This window comes from Ranitomeya imitator, chromosome 1, assembly GCF_032444005.1.
Source record: "Ranitomeya imitator isolate aRanImi1 chromosome 1, aRanImi1.pri, whole genome shotgun sequence".
Taxonomy (NCBI): Eukaryota; Metazoa; Chordata; class Amphibia; order Anura; family Dendrobatidae; genus Ranitomeya; species Ranitomeya imitator.
The window spans coordinates 731297400-731314488 of NC_091282.1; the positions used below are offsets into that span (position 1 = coordinate 731297400).

At 47.3% G+C, this 17089-nt stretch overlaps 1 protein-coding gene across 2 annotated transcripts in view; it reads left to right on the forward strand.

Moving 5' to 3' along the window:
- The window catches only part of KIAA0586 (KIAA0586 ortholog), a 234614-nt gene that overhangs the window by 107428 nt on the left and 110097 nt on the right, over positions 1-17089 (forward strand). For both annotated transcript variants that reach the window (XM_069733299.1, XM_069733306.1), the window contains 2 exons: positions 6403-6619; positions 7530-7762. In XM_069733299.1, coding sequence (XP_069589400.1) covers positions 6403-6619; positions 7530-7762 — 450 coding nt within the window. The remainder of the gene's footprint in view (positions 1-6402; positions 6620-7529; positions 7763-17089) is intronic.

Here is a 17089-nt window from a genome sequence, read left to right on the forward strand (position 1 = left end):
GGATAGGAAGATTGAGAGCCTACTCAAAAAGTCCTGGGAAACGTCTACCTCAGCCCTCCGATTCAATATAGCATCCACCTGTGTGGCCCGCTCTCTCTTCCGTTGGATAGAAGAGTTAGAAAGCCACATCTCTCAGGGTACCCCAAGAGAGGAAGTACTGGACTCCTTGCCTATCTTGCACAGAGCAACAGGTTTCCTTGCAGATGCCTCACTGGAATCTATCCGGGTGGCCGCCAGATCCTTGGTCCAGACAAATTCAGCCAGAAGAGCGCTCTGGTTAAAAATGTGGAGCGGAGATGTTACGTCAAAAATAAAACTATGTTCTATTCCCTTTAAGGGTGACTACGTGTTTGGGCCCTCCTTAGATGATATCTTAGAGAAAGCCACAGACAGAAAGAAAACCCTTCCTGAACAGAGGCCTCCCAGGAAGCGTTTTTTTCGACCCTCCCAGCCCCAGCCCTCCCAGGGTAGAGGGAAAGGAAAATTCGGGAGGTGGAGTTATGCTAAGGGGAAGCCTAAAAACATCCTTATTCCCCAAACACAACAAGAAAAGCAATGACTCCGATCCGGTGGGGGGGAGGCTTTCGAACTTCGTTCACAGTTGGCAGAATATCTCCAACAGCCCCTGGGTGGTGAGTGTTATCCAACAGGGTCTGCTGATAGAGTTCGATGCGCCTCCTCCCAGGATCTTAAGAGTCACCTCCCTGTCATCTCGGGAGACTCAAAAGGTGATGATGGCCGGAATACAGGACTTGCTAAACTCAAGAGCTATTTCCGTGGTCCCGGTGAACGAGCAGGGGAAAGGACACTATTCTCGTATCTTCATAATAAAAAAGCCTTCCTGGCAATCTCGGATTATAATAAATCTGAAAGCTCTCAACAAATACATAACCTACCGCAAGTTCAAGATGGAGTCAGTAAAAACAGCCATCCCTCTAATAGCTCCTCATTCACATATGGCAACAATAGACCTCAAGGATGCCTATTTCCATATTCCAATACATCCTTGCCACAGGAAATACCTGAGATTTGCGGTCCAATTCAACCAAAAAATCTTACATTTCCAATACAATGTTCTCCCCTTCGGGATCTCCTCAGCCCCAAGGGTGTTTTCCAGAGTCATGGCGGAAGCAGTAGCCCATATCAGGAGCCAAGACATCGCTATAGTCCCGTACTTAGACGACCTGTTAATAATTGGTCCTTCCGCCGAAGTTCTCAATCAGAGAGTTTCCAAAACTCTGAACATCTTACAGGGTTTGGGTTGGATTCCAAATCTAAAAAAGTCTCAGCTATCACCATCAAAGGTGAGGAAATTCCTCGGAGTCCTCCTGGATTCAGAAGGTCAAAAATCCTTCCTACCAGAGGAACATCGGATAAATCTAATTTCCAAGGTCTCACACTTCAGAAAACAACGTTCTCCGACCTTACGAGCTGCGATGTCTCTCCTGGGATCAATGACGGCCTGTATACAATCAGTCCAGTGGGCTCAGAGCCACTCCAGAGTTCTGCAGGCGCACATCTTAGGGAACTGGAACGGGAATCCAAATTCCCTAAACAGAAGAGTTTACACACCATGGAAGGTAAAAGCCTCGTTAACCTGGTGGGCGATCCAATCAAACCTACTCAAAGGAGTAGACTGGGTGCAAGATCCGCTGATTACGGTAACAACGGACGCCAGTCAAAAAGGTTGGGGAGCAGTGGTCTCGCAAATCCCATTCCAGGGTCACTGGAATCAGAAAGAAAGCTCCAGTTCCTCCAACACCAGAGAATTGTTGGCAGTGGAGAGGGCCCTTCTGGCAGCCAGCAGTCTCATTATAGGTCAACATGTCAGAATTTATTCGGACAATATGACGACTGTTGCGCATCTAAAACATCAGGGGAGTCCGAAGTTAAACCAACTAAGAGCAATATCAAACATAATATTTTGCTGGGCAGAAAAACATCTCTCACTTTCAGCGACACACCTCAGGGGGTCGGTGAACGTTCAGGCAGATCGCCTAAGTCGTCACGACTTGCATCCAGGAGAATGGAGCCTGAAGGCGGACGTTTTCAGAATGTTGACAGACAGGTGGGGTCTTCCCGATATAGACCTTCTAGCGTCCAGCCAGAATGCACAGGTCGAGAACTACTCCCTAAATCCCAAGGACAGGTCTCAGGGAGTAGACGCCTTCGCTCATACTTGGAGGTTCCATCTAGCATATGGGTTCCCTCCAATACCGTTACTTGCGAAGACCCTTCGGAAGATCCGGGACGATCAGGTCCAGACTATCTTAGTAGCTCCAGCAAGGCCGAAGAAGAGCTGGTACCACCTCATCGAAGAACTGAAGGTGGACGGTCCAGTCTTTCTTCAAGTATCAGAAGACCTTCTCTGCCAGGGCCCCTTTTATCATCCGGAACCACAGAAGTTCAAGCTGGCAGCCTGGCTATTGAAGCCCAGGTACTAAGAGCTAAGGGCCTTTCAGAGTCAGTAATCTCTACTCTACAGAAATCTAGGAAACCTATTACCAATGCCATATATGGAAAAATCTGGAAGAGATTCTCCTCGTGGTGTCATCCTCATAAACCTGACCCTTTTCATCCTAATATTTCACAAATATTAGATTTTTTACAAAAAGGATTAGAGTTGGGGCTGAAGCCAAGTACCTTGAAAGTTCAAGTGTCAGCCTTGAGTTCCGTCTTCGATCAGGACCTTGCGGGTCATCGTTGGATAAAGAGGTTTATGGTCGCAGCATCAAGACATTGTCCAAGAAAACAAATTTTTGTGCCATCTTGGGACTTAAACATAGTTCTAAAAGGTCTTACGGCTCCTCCATTTGAGCCATTATCATCTTGTTCCTCGCAACTTCTGTCCTGCAAGACGGCCTTCTTGGTTGCAATCTCTACCGCAAGACGAGTGGGGGAAATACAAGCCCTTTCAGTAAGAGAGCCTTATCTTACCATAAGGGATGACTCCATCATGTTCCGTCCAGATCCTTGTTTCCTACCGAAGGTAGTGTCAGAATTTCATCGATCACAGGATATAGTCCTCCCATCGTTCTGTCACAATCCTTCAAATCCGGAAGAACACAGATTCCATACTTTGGACGTACGACGTATAGTGTTATACTACTTAGAATATACTAAATCGTTTAGAATTGACAAAAATCTCTTCGTTCATCTTTCTGGCAGAAACAAAGGCAAGAAGGTAGCGAAGAGTACCATTGCCAACTGGATAAAAAAGGCCATTTCTGAAGCTTACCTAATTCAGAATATTGCTGTTCCTGCGGGCCTAAAAGCTCATTCCACCAGATCTACTTCCGTCTCTTGGGCTGAAAGGGCTGGCGCTTCTTCGGAGCAGATTTGCAGGGCAGCAACATGGTCTTCTCTACACACATTTACTAAGCATTATAGATTGGACTTCTGGTCCAATCGGGATCTTGCTTTTGGCCGAAAGGTTCTTCAAGCTGTTGTCCCTCCCTAAATACAGAATTGGTTGGCATCCCTCCTGGTGGCTGTCGTGGAAGGCTACTAGAGAAAATAAAATTATTCTTACCGTTAATTCGGTTTCTAGGAGCCTTCCACGACAGCATTAATTCCCTCCCGATGTTCTTGGATATTTCTCTGAGAACCTAAAGGTAACCGGTGCTATGGGTTCAGTTGTAAGTCACTGGTTAATGGGAGGTGGGAGGGGTTTTTAACCTCTTGTGCTTCCTGTCCCCCATTAGGGAATGGAGACAACCTCCTGGTGGCTGTCGTGGAAGGCTCCTAGAAACCGAATTAACGGTAAGAATAATTCTATTTTCCCCATCCCAGCTCAGCAGATATCCTTTTTAGGAATGATCCTGGACACCTCCCGAGGGTTGGTGATTCTCCCTTGAGACAAGGTCTTAGCCCTTCAACAGAGAGCCTGAGCGCTTTTTTCGCCCATATTCTCACTCCATCCGATTCGGCATGGGGGTCCTTGGCAAGTTGGTGGCAGCGATGGAAGCTGTTCCCTTCACCCAGTTACACCTCCATCCTCTGTAGCATGCGCTTCTAGCAGCCTGGGATAGGAACCCATTCTCCCTCCACCGGCTGTGTCGCTTGTCCCCGCGGGTGATACAGGCCGTCAGGTGGTGGACGTTGCGTTTTCCCTCACCCATCACCCAAATCTTTCCTCCTGGTTCAATGGCTAGTGGTTACCACCGATGCCAGTCTTCTTCGCTGGGGGGCCGTCTTTCGTCATCACACTTCTTAAGGGCGCTGGTCACCTCGGGAGTCGCTTCAGCCGATCAATGTCCTGGAAATCCGGGCAATTAGGTTGACCCTGCGGCGTTCCTTCACCTCCTGGCACGTTGTTCCATCTGGATACAATTGGACAGTGTCACGGCTGTGGAATATATCAGCCATCAAGGGGCCTCCACAGCAGGGCGGCAATGCGCGAGGTGAAACACATTGTCAGCTGGGCCGGGTTGAACCACTCAGTCATCTCAGCAGTTCACATCCCAGCGTGAAAAACTGGGCGGCAGACTTTCTCAGCCGTCAGGGTCTCGCCACGGGAGAGTGGTCACTTCATCCGGAGGTTTCCAACAGATCTGTTATCGCTGGGTGACTCTGGACGTAGATTTGATGGCATCAAGACTAAACGCCAAGGCGCCCGAGTTCATAGCTCGGTCCAGGGATCCAGGGGCCATTGGGGCGAATGCACTGGTCCTTCCGTGGCGTCGGTTTCATCTTCCGTATGTGTTTCCCCCACTTCCATTACTTCTGAGAGTCGTCAGGAAGATCAAGGCGGAAGTGGTTCCAGTGATCCTAGTCTCTCCGGACTGGCCGTGCCGGGCGTGGTATGCGGAGTTGGTGAAGCTCGTCGTCGATGTTCCGATCAACCAGATTTGCTCTCCCAGGGCCCGATTTGCCACTAGAACTCAGGGGCCCTGTGTTTAATGGCCCGGCCATTGAATCCTTTGTTCTAACCCAAGCAAGGTTCTCCCAAGAGGTGGTTCCCACCATGATTAGCGCTCGGAAACCAGTATCGGGGCGCATCTATCACCATACCTGGAAAACATTTTTAGCATTGTGCAGGGACCGTGGTTGAGCTCCTCTCGTCTTCTCCATCCCCACCATTTTGGAGTTCCTTCAAACTTTTCTGGATTCGGGCCTAGTGCTTAGTTCCCTCAAAGGTCAAATCTCTGCCTTATCCATTTTGTTCCAGTGCAGGATCACTTCCAAGTTGCAAGTAAAGACTTTCATTCAGAGGGTCTCCCCCTATAGAACGCCCTTAGATGTCTGGGACCTTAACTTGGTCCTGGGTGCTCTACAAGAGTCTCTCTTCAAATCGCTGCAGGACGTCTCTCTGACCTTCCTTTCATGGAAAGTCGCTTTTGTGGTCGTGAGGATGTCAGTAAAGCGGGTATCGGAGTTAGCCGCCCTGTCGTGTCGAGCTCCTTTCCTAATTTTTCACCAGGGCAAGGTGGTTCTCAGACCGTCCCTCAACCTTCTTGCCAGAGGTGGTCTCTTCTTTTCACCTTAGCGAGGTCCTTGTCCTGCCCTTGTTTTGTCCAGTACTTGTACACAGTTTTGAGAGGGCTTTTCACACTCTCTGGATCTGGTGAGGGCTCTCAGAAGGTACGTCTCACGGACAGTGTCCTTGCGTAAGACGGACTCACTATTCGTTCTTCCTGAGGGCCACAGGAGGGGACTCCCCACTTCAAAGTCCCCAATAGCCAGGGGGACACTCCGTTATTCAGGAATCTTACCGTGTCAGAGACAAGCCTATCCCGGTGGGGATTAAGGCACACTCCACTTGGTCGGTGGGTGCCTCTTGTCCCATTCAGCACCAGGCGTCGGCGCAACAGGTTTACAGGGCTGCGACTTGGTCCAGTCTGCATACATTCTCGAAGCACTACAACATTCACACTCAGGCTTCCGCAGATGCGGGCCTGGGCGGGCAGATCTTGCAGGTGGCCATAGTGCATCTCTAGACAGTTGGTGCGTGGGGTCTGATCTGTTATGTTGGTTACCCACCCAGGGACTGCTTTATGACATCCCATGGTCCTGTATCCTCTAATGAGGTGAAGGATAACAGGGATTTTTGTGTACTCACTGTAAAATCCTTTTCTCCGAGCCACTCATTGGGGGACGCAGCACCCTCCCTGTTTGCCTGAAGGCTTGAGTATGTTCTTTGGTGTGACGTTTGAATACTCTCATATAATGTTTCTTGATTTCCTACTGCTTTGTCACAGAACTGGTTCCGGCTGGAGCCAGTGTCTGGGTATATACTGCAGAGGAGGAGGTAATCTTTTTGTGTTTACCTAGAGTCATTCTCCTAGTGGCAGCAGCTTAACACCCATGGTCCTGTGTCCCTAATGAGTGGCTCTGAGAAACGGATTTTATGGTGAGTACACAAAAATCCCTGTTTTTATTTATTTTTATTTATTTTTTTAGGAAAAATTGTTCCTTTAACCTCGGTGGTCACACCTACAATGACACCAGTGGCTTCTCCTGTCAGAGCAAATACTCCCATATCTCTTATATCAGAAGACCATGAAGAACAGTCTTCCATAAAGAGTCCTCGTCCCAATGCTTGGAGCAATACTGAGCTGCCGTTAGAAGAAGAAAACCCACACTCCCTAAAAGAGGCCGTGCTATACAAAGATGCTGTGTAAGTAGTATATTAATTGTCCCCTTTTTGAAATTCTTGGGGCAATAGGTTCACCGTTGAGTCTCCGCCGCTGGTCTTGATGTCTGTCATTGGCTGCTTTTAATTTTTTTATTTTCAATTTAATAAAAGTTATATTTTATTTATTTTCGCCATTTTCTTGGCCCTGCACGGAACTTCGTTTTGGATTTTGATTTGCACTTTAGGGCCTCTAACTTTGTTTCTGATCACAGTTGTAGGTTCATCGTCATTCTCATGTTCTATTGAAATGGGAGTTGTCAATTTTAATACATTTTCAAGAGGAATAACATTGCAGGATTTGAAGTCTTGTGCTACAACTTTATTTCCTGCTGACAAATTGTGTACTAAAACAGACATGGCAATAGTGCTGATGAGTCCTCTTTAACTACTTCTGGACGGCCCACAGACTCTGGATAGTCTGCATTTTAATCTCCAGTGACGTTCTAAAATGTCACTGCACAGTATGGTAGTTGCAAGAGTGAGGAGCCTTCTGTCAGACACAGACAGACTCCCCAAAGAGAAGTCAGAGATGGTTTAGCACTATCTCTGCCTTCCTGGTTGTTGCATACTAAAAACTGAACAAGTGCTTGTTTATACAGTATAGAAGTGCTGACCGCACTTCCTTCTCCAGCCACAGTTGTCGTGTGATCACCGGGTGCTGTGAGAGCAGGAGCTGCTTGGTCCTTGGAGAACCAGTCAGGCCTGCTATGCAGCCAGGAGACTGAATTTTGTATGTTATAGAGGCGACATTGTACACATCTTATGTAGTAGTGTATTAGGGAAGGCTAATATAGTGTGATATTCTCAGGATGATTGTGAACATAACAAATATGCAGCACACAAATACACACACTCTCTTTTTATTCATGTTTTCTTTACATTTGCTCCTTAGTGTAATGACGGTGGCTGAGGAAGAAGAACCAAAGAGCCTAATCTCCGTTACTTCTCCTGAAACACAGAAGCCAATTGTTCCTTCTAAACGAGAATTGACACCTCCTCCTTCTTCATCCAGCTCATCAACATCCACCGAGGAGAGTAGCACTGTCACAGAGTCTGACACCCCGGACAAACCGCTGTCAGAAGGAGAGGTCCTGTACAGCGATGGACAGATAATTGTCCCGAGAGGTAAAGGCTGCAAGAGACAAAATGATTGAAATGCACAGTGGTTATTAAATGCATTTTGCACGTGATCACTCCCATCATCTCTTAGATCTATAAATGGTTCTTTTTTTGTGACCGCAGTATATACTGCTCAAGAGCGATCTGTATATTCCATCGTCACATACAGTGGGTACGGAAACTATTCAGACCCCTTTAAATTTTTCACTCTTTGTTTCATTACAGCCATTTGGTAAATTCAAAAAAGTTCATTTTTTTTCTCATTAATGCACACTCTGCACCCCATCTTGGCTGAAAAAAAACAGAAATGTAGAAATTTTTGCAAATTTATTATAAAAGAAAAACTGAAATATCTCATGGTCATAAGTATTCAGACCCTTTGCTCAGACACTCATATTTAAGTCTTGTGCTGTCCATTTCCATGTGATCCTCCTTGAGATGGTTCTACTCCTTCATTGAAGTCCAGCTGTGTTTAATTAAACTGATAGGACTTGATTTGGAAAGGCACACAACTGTCTATATAAAGGTACCGTCACACTAAGCGACGCTGCAGCGATACCGACAACGATCCGGATCGCTGCAGCGTCGCTGTTTGGTCGCTGGAGAGCTGTCACACAGACCGCTCTCCAGCGACCAACGATGCCGGTAACCAGGGTAAACATCGGGTTACTAAGCGCAGGGCCGCGCTTAGTAACCCGATGTTTACCCTGGTTACCATCGTTAAAGTAAAAAAAACAACCACTACATACTTACCTACCGCTGTCTGTCCCCGGCGCTCAGCTTCTCTGCTCTGGCTGTGAGCGCCGGGCAGCCGGAAAGCAGAGCGGTGACGTCACCGCTCTGCTTTCCGGCCGCTGTGCTCACAGCCAGAGCAGAGAAGCTGAGCGCCGGGGACAGACAGCGGTAGGTAAGTATGTAGTGGTTGTTTTTTTACTTTAACGATGGTAACCAGGGTAAACATCGGGTTACTAAGCACGGCCCTGCGCTTAGTAACCCGATGTTTACCCTGGTTACCGCCATCGTTGGTTACCAGTGAAGACATCGCTGAATCGGTGTCACACACGCCGATTCAGCGATGTCAGCGGGAGATCCAGCGACGAAACAAAGTTCTGGACTTTCTTCCCCGACCAGCGATATCACAGCATGGTAACCTGATCGCTGCTGCCTGTCACACTGGACGATATCGCTAGTCAGGACGCTGCAACGTCACGGATCGCTAGCGATATCGTCTAGTGTGACGGTACCTTAAGACCTCACACCTCACAGTGCATGTCAGACCAAATGAGAATCATGAGTCAAAGGAACTGGCCAAGGAGGTCAGAGACAGAATTGTGGCAAGGCACAGATCTAGCCAAGGTTACAAAAGAATTTTTGCAGTACTCAAGATTCCTAAGAGCACAGTGGCCTCCATAATCCTTAAATGGAAGAAGTTTGGGACCACCAGAAGTCTTCCTGGACCTAGCCGTCCAGCGAAACTGAGCAATCGTGGGAGAAGAGCCTTGGTGAGAGAGGTAAATGAGAACCCCAAAATCACTGTTTCTGAGCTCCAGAGATGCAGTAGGGAGATGGGAGAAAGTTCCACAAAGTCAACTATCACTGTAGCCCTCCACCAGTCGAGCCTTAATGGCAGAGTGGCCCGACGGAAACCTCTCCTCAGTGCAAGACATATGAAAGCCCACATAGAGTTTGCTAAAAAAAAAACACACACAAAGAACTTCCAGACTATGAGAAATAAGATTCTCTGGTCTGATGAGACGAAGATCGACTTTTGGTGATAATTCTAAGCGGTATGTGTGGAGAAAACCAGGCACAGCTTATCACCTTCACAATACAATCCCAAGAGTGAAATGTGGTGGCAGCATCATGATATGGGGTGTTTTTCAGCTGCAGGGACAGGACGACTGGTTGTCATTGAAGGAAACATGAAAGCAGCCAAGTACAGAGACATCCTGGATGAAAACCTCTTCCAGAGTGCTCTGGATCTCAGACTTGGCCGAAGGTTTGCCTTCCAACAAGACAATGACCCTAAGCACACTGCTAAAATAACAAAGGAGTGGCTTCAGCGCAACTCTGTGACCATTCTTGACTGGCCCAGCCAGAGCCTGACCTAAACCCAATTGAGCATCTCTGGAGAGACCTGAAAATGGCTGTCCACCAACGTTCACCATCCAACCTAACGGAACTGGAGAGGATCTGCAAGGAAGAAAGGCAAAAGATCCCCAAATCCAGGTGTGAAAAACTTGTTGCATCATTCCCAAGAAGAATCATGGCTGTACTAGCTCAAAATGGTGCTTCTACTCAACACTGAGCAAAGGGTCTGAATACTTATGACCGTGTGATATTTCAGTTTTTCTTTCTTAATAGTGGATGCTTTCCTGAAACGGAAAGTACTTGCAAGCAGCATAATACAAAGAATAGCAGGTTTACCCAGAATCCTTTGCAGTAGGCGGAGCTATGCAAATCATCTCTTTCCACCCCGGTCTAATCCACAGCGCTTGGAACCGCCAAGCGTGCAATGCTGCGGATTAGTTTCTAAATTTACACAGCCAACCAATTCCTACCTGTGGACACATGTTTCGGGCTTTAGGCCCTCATCAGCACAGGGCTGGAATTGTTTGGCTGTATGGAGTGGGGCTCGGTGAGCAAGCGATACATATATGCTAGCCACCTTAGGGAGAGACCCAAGTTGGGCTAAATGTAGCGGGACGAAAGAGACCGAAAAGCCCTCTACTTAAAGGAAATACATAGTGGATGCTTTCCTGAAACGGAAAGTACTTGCAAGCAGCATAATACAAAGAATAGCAGGTTTACCCAGAAACCTTTGCAGTAGGCGGAGCTATGCAAATCATCTCTTTCCACCCCGGTCTAATCCACAGCGCTTGGAACCGCCAAGCGTGCAATGCTGCGGATTAGTTTCTAAATTTACACAGCCAACCAATTCCTACCTGTGGACACGTGTTTCGGGCTTTAGGCCCTCATCAGCACAGGGCTGGAATTGGTTGGCTGTATGGAGTGGGGCTCGGTGAGCAAGCGATACATATATGCTAGCCACCTTAGGGAGAGACCCAAGTTGGGCTAAATGTAGCGGGACGAAAGAGACCGAAAAGCCCTCTACTTAAAGGAAATACATAGTGGATGCTTCCCTGAAACGGAAAGTACTTGCAAGCAGCATAATACAAAGAATAGCAGGTTTACCCAGAATCCTTTGCAGTAGGCGGAGCTATGCAAATCATCTCTTTCCACCCCGGTCTAATCCACAGCGCTTGGAACCGCCAAGCGTGCAATGCTGCAGATTAGTTTCAAAATTTACACAGCCAACCAATTCCTACCTGTGGACACGTGTTTCGGGCTTTAGGCCCTCATCAGCACAGGGCTGGAATTGGTTGGCTGTATGGAGTGGGGCTCGGTGAGCAAGCGATACATATATGCTACATTTAGCCCAACTTGGGTCTCTTTCTTAATAAATTTGCAAAAATGTCTACATTTCTTTTTTTCTTCAGTCAAGATGGGGTGCAGAGTGTACATTAATGAGAAAAAAATGAGCTTTCTCCTACACCTGATTGGGGGACACAGGACCATGGGTGTTATGCTGCTGCTGCCACTAGGAGGACACTAAGTTAACACATAAAGAATAACTCCTCCCCTGCAGTATACACCCTCCTGCTGGCTCTAAGTCAGTGTTCCCCAACTCCGATCCTCAAGAGCCACCAACAGGTCATGTTTTCAGGATTTCCTTAGTATTGCTCAGGTGATAATTTCATCACCTGGTAAGGCAAGAATTACATCACCTGTGCAATACTAAGGAAATCCTGAAAACATGACCTGTTGGTGGCTCTTGAGGAGGAGGTTGGGGAGCACTGCTCTAAGTGAACCAGTTCTTGCTTAGTGTCTGTAGGAGGCACTTGGGTCTGCTTTCAGACCCCACCGTTTTATTTTTATTCTATTTTTTCCTTTAAAGGAGCGAATGGGGGCGACGGACCCTTTCTAGGTGTCGATATACCCCGAACCATCAACAGGCAAGTACGTGGAGCATTCCTCCCGTATCCTTTCCTGCAATGTTGGATGCCAGGCCTGAGCTCACCTTACGGGCGACGGTTCCTTCGCGTTCCGATCTCCCCCCTCCATAGCAGGCGACCACATGGAGTAGCCCTCCATCTACCTCTCCTGGAGCCAGGTGCATAGCTGGACATAATATGTATGGCGTCCGTGCAGCCCCCCTCTGCATCACCACTGATACAGCGGATGACGCAAGGCGGCAGAAGCTCTCCACCCCCTCCCTGTCTATGGCGACGGTGGATTGAGCACTGGCCCACCGCATCTACCGTGCGTACACTGCGGGGGCCGAGGCACTGGTGGGGTCCTGGTCCCCGGGGTATGGAAGGCCCACACTAGCAGGGTAGAAAGCCCGGGTCCGTGGGTAGTCCGCAGCGCGGCTTTTTTATGAAGGAGCTCGGCTCAGGATGGCACTAATAGCGGTTGCGACGCCACAGGCTGCAACCGCAAGTTTTTCACTTTTAGTCCCCGGCTTTTCCCTTTCATACAGGCCGGAGTTCTTGGCCATGCCCACCGGCAATTACCGCCGCCCATCTTTTTCTAGTGTTTCTCGTTCCCTGAGAAGCGCTCTCACAGATCTCGGCAGCCATCTTGATACACCCACAGCGCTGATCCTGCAGCGCTGCTCCAGCTCTCCTAATCTCAATTCAAAAAATAGGGATTTTTGTGTACTCACCGTAAATTCCTTTTCTCCGAGCCAATCATTGGGGGACACAGCACCCACCCTGTTAGCTTTAGTTTATTCTGTGTTGACTTGGTTTTGACATAGTTCATTCTTGTTAAATGTTAAGCTCCTACTGCTTTGTTACCGAACTGGTTCACTTAGAGCTAGTAGGAGGGTGTATACTGCAGGGGAGGAGCTATTCTTTGTGTTAACTTAGTGTCCTAGTAGTAGCAGCATAACACCCATGGTCCTGTGTCCCCCCAATGATTGGCTCGTAGAAAAGGATTTTACGGTGAGTACACAAAAATCCCTATTTTTTGAATTTACAAAATGGCTGCAATGAAACAAAGAGTAAAAAATTTAAAGGGGTCTGAATACTTTCTGTACCCACTGTATGTTTCAGTGTCTCACAGTTTGCAATAATTTGCCGTTAGTGAAGGAGGACACCATTTCCTTGCAGGAACCTCAGATGTATACGTATATATCTTCACAATGCTCTGACTGTTTGCTGCAATGTACCAGGCGGGAGTCCAGGCTCGTTAGCATGCGGAGGATTGACTAGACTCGGATATGATTGTAGCCGCTCTCGTGTAGTTACCGTTCAGTAATGCATAATAATGGATTCAGCAGTGCTGGGTTAGTGCAAAGAGCGGGATCTTACTTCTTCACTACGAGGCTTGTGGGGTTCTGCTCTCCATGCCGGGATCCCACAACCCAAAATTTTCTAGAAATAACGGACACTTCTGGGGGGCATTAGGGGCCCCTCTGATTGAATTTGTTAATACATAATATATAGAAATATCACCAGTCTGAGATTGCCCACACCATTATTTAAAGGGGTATTCACATTTCCAAGATCCTATCCCGATATGTAGTAAGTGTAATTATAATATTAGCAAGTACCCCCAATTAGAAATGTAGTATAGTTTTTCTGATTCGCTATGTCTCTTTCCTCATGTGCAGGCATTGCAGGACCTTAGGTATCTATGGTTGCGTCCACTAGCAACTAGCTAACTCACTATATCAATAGTGGTAACCATGGATATCTAAGGTCCTGCTTTTCCTGCACATGAGGAAAGAGACATAGCTAATCAGAAAAACTATACTACATTTCTAATCGGAGGAATTTGATATTATCTACTATATAATTGTCTAAGGGTCACTTCCGTCTTTCTGTCTGTCTTTCTGTCTGTCACGGATATTCATTGGTCGCGGCCTCTGTCTGTCATGGAATCCAAGTCGCTGATTGGTCTCGCCAGCTGCCTGTCATGGCTGCCGCGACCAATCAGCGACAGCCACAGCCCGATTAGGCCCTCCCTACTCCCCTGCAGTCAGTGCCCGGCGCCCGCTCCATACTCCCCGCAGTCACCGCTCACACAGGGTTAATGCCAGCGGTAACGGACCGCGTTATGCCACGGGTAACTCGCTCCGTTACCGCCGCTATTAACCCTGTGTGACCACGTTTTTACTATTGATGCTGCCTATGCAGCGTCAATAGTAAAAAGATCTAATGTTAAAAATAATTTTAAAAAATAAAAAATCATTATATACTCACCTTTCGCGACGCTCCGGTGACCGCTCCATGCAAGCGGCAGGTTCCGGTGCTAAGGATGGTATGCGACAAGGACCTGCCATGACGTCATGGTCATGTGACCGCGACGTCATCACAGGGCCTGCGGGAGAAGGACCTGCCATGACGTCACGGTCACGTGACCGCGATGTCATCACAGGGCCTGCGCGAGAAGGACCTGCCATGACGTCACGGTCATGTGACCGCGATGTCATCACACCCTGGAACCGGAAGCGGCCGCGTGCACTGCCCACAGGCGACATGACTACAAGGGCTCCCTCGGAAGGTGAGTATGTTTATTTTTTATTTTTTAACCGGTGACATACGTGGCTGGTAATATACTATGTGGCTCTGTGCTGTATACTACGTCGCTGTACAATATACTACGTGGCTCTGTGCTGTATACTACATGGCTGGGCAATATACTACGTGGCTGGGCAATATACTACGTGGCTGGGCACTATACTACGTGGCTGGGCAATATACTACGTGGCTGTGCAATATACTACGTGGACATGCATATTCTAGAATACCCGTTGCGTTAGAATCGGGCCACCATCTACTACTACATATTGGGATAGAATCTTGGAGGTGGAAATACCCTTTAAAAAAACGTGCAGCCCCAGCGTGATGATCAATGTTTTTAAGGATATATTAACACGTGACAGATTTGTTGCAAAAATTGCCGTGACAAAATGCATAGATTCTAATAGGATTATTTCTGAAGCATGTGCGTGGATTTTTGCATGCCGCATTCAGATAAAAGTAAATATACATGTAAATCTTATCCAAGGGTCGTCTTACCGCTATTTTTTTTTCCTCTCCTGCTGAAGGTAACTGGTCTCTCTAGGGCAGGCCCATATATTGGAACTAGTCTTGTAGATGATGGCAATGTAGAATGAACTCTTCAGCATTTCCGCACTCCTAGTCCCCTACATCTGTGTTTATCCCAGTGAGACCAGTCCGTTTCTATTTGACAATATAGGAATGAAGGTCTGCATGTTGACTACATTCTGCAATATTCATGCAGTTTGTTTCTCAGTTTCATAGTTTTAAACAGAAACTGCCAGGTCTGATACTGCTATTAACCGGCAGATATGTTGTTAATCTGCAGGCTAACAGCGATGGGAAGGTGCCCTGCCAGTAAGTGCATCACCCAGGAGAAAATTAACTTTATTCCTCCTGGGAGCCACTGGTTTTCAGTAATGCAGGCATGCCCGGAGCAATTACAGCACTGAGAGCACTGGATGTAGGCACGCCCGGCACTGACTGACACCTTGCCCAGCAATGCATCAGTCCAGATCCAGCTGTTTGCACTGGATGCACATACAACCGGAGCTGACTATCAGTTTTGTCAGCGGTGACTGTAATTGCTCTGGCACACCTGCGTGACTGAAAGCTGGCGGCTCCCGGAAGAAATAAAGTTCATTTTCTTCCAGGTGCTGCACATTCAGTACTATAGACAATCACTAGTAGTGTTGAGCGATACCTTCCGATATCGGAAAGTATCGGTATCGGATAGGATCGGCCGATATTCAAAAAATATCGGATATCGCCGATACCCGATCCCAATGCAAGTCAATGGGACCAAAATATCAGAATTAAAATAAACCCTTTGTTGCCTTGTAGGTTCATTCTACATGAAGGAAAACAACTAAGAATAATGCCGGATGTATTTGGGGAGGTGGCAGAGACATTAAAGTCATAGAGGTTTATCCCAATCAAATAGAATAGCATGTTTTTTGTTTTTTTTTAAGACGTTCGGAGTGACAAAGATATTGACTATGTAAATTTTTTTTTTTTTGTCAGATATTGATGTTTCACTATTCCACGCCCTTCCCCTTCTTTTTTTTTTTTTTTTTTTTTACTTTTCCCACACTTTCATCTTCATCATCATCATCAGCATCTTTGACATCAACTTCTTCTTCACCTTATTCATCTTCTTCTTCATCCTTTACCTTTTTTTTTTTTTTGATTACATTCTTCATATTCATTTTATTCAACTATTATTATTCTTCCTATTCTACATATTCTTTTATTCCACTGTTATTATTCTTCCTATTCTACTTCTTCATCATATTCTCATTTGTGACAGGCATTCCCGTAGTTGTTATCTATAAAAGTTTGAAGATTACACCTTCCGTTCTGCCAGTCACAAAAGTTACATTTGTCCGCGTTCAGTTTGGCCTGCAGCATCAGGCTTTATCCAGGGGCACCACGAGGAGGAACGGACTCACCCCCATACACTGCTTAGTCTTCTTCTGCATATAATTTAGATAATCTCTTTTGCTCCTATATTAAGTCTTATGCTTAATGTTCTTCTGCTCTTTGTTCTGCAGCCTCTTGTTCTTCTGCTTCTCGGTCTTCCATGTCGTCGTCTCCAGGGTCGTCGTCTCCAGTGTCGTCATCTCCGCCGTCGTCGTCTCAGCCGTCGTCGTCTCCGCCGTCGTCGTCATCGGGGTGGTCTTCCGGGTCGTCGTCATCGGGGTGGTCTTCCGGGTCGTCGACTTTAGGGTCTTCAACTTGGAAATGTAGCAGAAGGTACAAGAAGGCTGAGAAAATGCCAAGAACCAGCTGATGGAACTGGAACTCGGATGGCTACCCGAAGGTTCAAGAGCCTATGGAACTACCGAGGACCAGCTGACGTTAATGGAACCCGGTTACTAAGCAGGAGGTACCCGTGCTAAAAAGCACTACCAAGGACCGCCTGACGTTGGCGGAACTCGATACCCAGAAGGAGGCACCTAAGCCAAAGGCTCTGCCCGGAACCAGCTGACGGTACTGGAACCAGGATGGGGAGCAGAAGGTACAAGAGCAAAAGACACTGCCGAGAACCAGCTGACGGTACTGGAACCTGGATGGGTAGCCGAAGGTCCAAGAGCCAATGGAACTACCGAGGACCAGCTGACGTTACTGGAACCCGGTTACTAAGCAGGAGGTACCCGTGCCTGAAAGCACTACCAAGGACCACCTGACGTTGGTGGAACTTGGATACCCAGAAGGAGGCACCTAAGCCAAAGGCTCTGCCCGGAACCAGCTGACGGTA